This window comes from Sceloporus undulatus, chromosome 3 (genome assembly GCF_019175285.1).
Source record: "Sceloporus undulatus isolate JIND9_A2432 ecotype Alabama chromosome 3, SceUnd_v1.1, whole genome shotgun sequence".
Taxonomy (NCBI): domain Eukaryota; kingdom Metazoa; phylum Chordata; class Lepidosauria; order Squamata; family Phrynosomatidae; genus Sceloporus; species Sceloporus undulatus.
The window spans coordinates 266,812,515-266,815,530 of record NC_056524.1 but is presented as its reverse complement, the minus strand read 5'-3'; the positions used below and the strand labels follow the sequence as shown (position 1 = coordinate 266,815,530).

General features: G+C 43.3%; 1 protein-coding gene across 1 annotated transcript in view; it reads left to right on the top strand.

Annotated features, from left to right (window-relative positions):
• The window catches only part of LOC121925994 (IgGFc-binding protein-like), a 118,606-nt gene extending 117,090 nt beyond the window's left edge, over positions 1 to 1,516 (top strand). Inside the window, exon 17 of the mRNA XM_042458549.1 lies at positions 1,461 to 1,516. Coding sequence (XP_042314483.1) covers positions 1,461 to 1,516 — 56 coding nt within the window. The remainder of the gene's footprint in view (positions 1 to 1,460) is intronic.
• Positions 1,517 to 3,016: the final 1,500 nt, after the last annotated feature.

The following is a 3,016-nucleotide window of genomic DNA, read 5'->3' as shown; positions in this document are numbered from 1 at the left end:
AAAAAAAATGATCAAAGAATGAACAAAAACCCTTTTAATCTTGCCCAGCAGGGAGAAAACCTTTGAAAATATGGCTGGCATCCTTAATGGGCACAGAGTGACAGGAGGCTGCAGAGATCTCTGAACTCTTCTGAACGATTCTGTGGGTGATATCATTGCTCCGCATCAGGTGCAAGAACATAGCCAGATGCTTGCCTGCTGCTCCACCAACATGGAAATGGCCAGCTTTAGGAGGCTGCAGCTGAGAGAAGATGAGCCTTTGGCGAGTGGTGGGGTTGAGGTTGGATGGGAAACTCTCATAGTAATGTTTGTTAGCTGTTTCCCAGTGTGGCCTGTTTGTTCTTGCATGGAAGAGTGAAACCAGCAAATATTTACATCCCTCCCTTGCACTGATGTGAAGGAAAATCCAACCCACATTCAGTAGATGGAATGCAGGTAGGGGGAAATGCTACCCTTCCCATTGGGCAGCAAAATGGTTTTTGGCCAAGCCTCAGTTGGTGACAGAAAGCAGGGGAGGCAAAGGGGAACTTGAAGCAAGTGACAGAGTAATTTCTTTGTCAACATGTGTTACCTAAAAGAATTTTTATCTCTGCAGCCTTTCATACCAATGGAAGATGCTAGCTGGGTTAATTTGTGTCTGAGAGGCTGAATGAGATGTCCTTGGACATAGAATAATGTCTATATTCAGTTGAAGGTTGTGGATACAGAGTTAAACATGCCCTACATTGATGCCATTGTGCACTGCAGATGAAGAAGAGCATTGGCTATTGCAATCCTCAATTTCATATTTATGTGAACATTCAGTTGCACAGTGTTGCAATTCACTAATGCACTACCATCACACAACTCTGGGAGTGTGAAGTCACATTCTGGGGACCGTTTTATTTCCATGATGTTCACACTTGCCCCAAATGCAGTCGATGCAGTGTGCGGGGGTGGGGGCAGCCTAAAAGTCCAGTTAAACCAGTGCATTTGGCATCTTTAGCAGCTCTTCTTGTAAGAGCCACAACAATCCACATCGTCGGTAGTTTGACCATGCTACTGAATCGATTCGGATCGCACTGCATCATTCCTGGAAATGGAGGCATCTCCATTTTAAATCAATACAGTGGCAAATGTGAGCAGCAACAGGGCTAAAATGGCACAGAGAGATTTGATCTTGGTAAATGTATTGGGAACACCAAACCAATCTGGTTCTGAATCGGCAGACATATAGATCTCTTTGTTCAAAAAAGTGTGAATGACTCCTTAGTCTAATTGATGAAAGCTCTCAGCCTCCCATTTTCAGCATCACAATTTTAGTGAGACTAACAGGGTTATATTTGTCTGATTTTTTTTCTCCAAATTACTTGAGCAACATACAAAATATTCATGGTAAAATAAAAAAGAAGATTCAGGTAGCAGCTGAGGAAGAATCAGAAGTGATACTCTTTTCCCTTTGTGGCTGGGGCCCCTGCCAGGAAGAAGTCTGGAGTCACTGCGCCAAGTGAACCTGATTATTGGAGATTTTGAGTAATCTGCATTGGACCTCATTGCTCTTTGCACTTGTCCAAACGATACTGGGAAGTTCATTAATAATATACAGAAAGTTGCCTTTCCTGCCAAAGGAGTGCTTGGAACCAGGAAATATACTGATAACTGACTTGTATTAATATATTTAAGGAACTTATTGGATGCACTTTTGTCTCCGTTATGGGCATGATCAGGGAACGCGTGTGGCCAAGTGAAAATAGAGTGTGTCACATGCTAAACTGTCCTCAAGGCATCCCCATGCCTTTGCCAACCCTAATCTGTCCCTAAACTGGACTGATGCGTGTGAATTTTGCTTGGCTGGAAAGCTTTCTTGCTCAACTAGAATCTTTCTATCTGAGCAAAATTAATGCGCCTTGCTTGGGGACGGGTTAGGGTTGGCGATGGCATGGGGATGCCTTGAGGGCAATTTAGCATGCAATAAACTCTTTTTTTTCCTTTTTTTTTTTTGCATTTCCTTCCCCGTGCCCAGAACCGAGACAAAAGTGTGTGTGATAAACTCCTAAGTCATATTGCACTATCAGGACTGGAAGGGTTGATATTCCCAGTGGGGCTGTGTTTTATGTTGTTCAGCTTAGAATCATAGAGTTGGAAGAGACCACAAGGGCCATCCAGTCCAACCCCCTGCCATGCAGGAACTCTCAGTCAAAGCTTCCCCAACAGTTGGCCACCCAGCCTCTGTTTAAAGACCTCCAAGGAGGGAGACTCCACTAAACTCCAAGGGAGTTTGTTCCACTGTCAAACAGCCCTTACTGTCAAGAAGTTCCTCCTAATGTTGAAATGGAATCTCTTTTCCTGTAGCTTGCATCCATTGTTCCGAGTCCTGTTCTCTGGAGCAGCAGAAAACAAGCAAGCTCCTTCCTCAATATGACATCCCTTCAGATATTTAAACAGGGCTATCATACCACCTCTTAACCTTCTCTTCTCCAGGCTAAACATCCCCAGCTCCCTAAGTCGTTCCTCATAGGACATGGTTTCCAGTCCCTTCACCATTTTAGTCGCCCTCCATTGGACACGCTCCAGTGTCTCCACATCCTTTTTGAATTGTGGTGCCCAGAACTGGACACAGTATTCCAGTGTAGAACAATATATCCCCAAGTGTGATCTCATTAACACTGTCTGTATCCCAGGGAATGGTGAGTCTCTTGTAGAAACAATATATTAAGCACTAGGTTAAGTATCCTATCACACTTACCTGTAGTTGTCAGATTATTTACCTTGTATTTACAGTATGCAAAAGGATCTTGTAGCACCTTTGAGACTAACTGTGTAAAAGAAATTGTAGTATAAGCCTTCATAGATTTAGGTCTACTTGAAAAACAGACCCTGGATATTATCACACGGGGATAAGAAATGGGAGAAAAATGGAATGCTCCCATCATGATTTCACAATCACGTGAAGATTTTCACACAACATCACAATCATCCCGTATTTCTCCCGTTAACAACCTAGAATGCTCCTGTAACTTCTTATTCATGGGGAAAC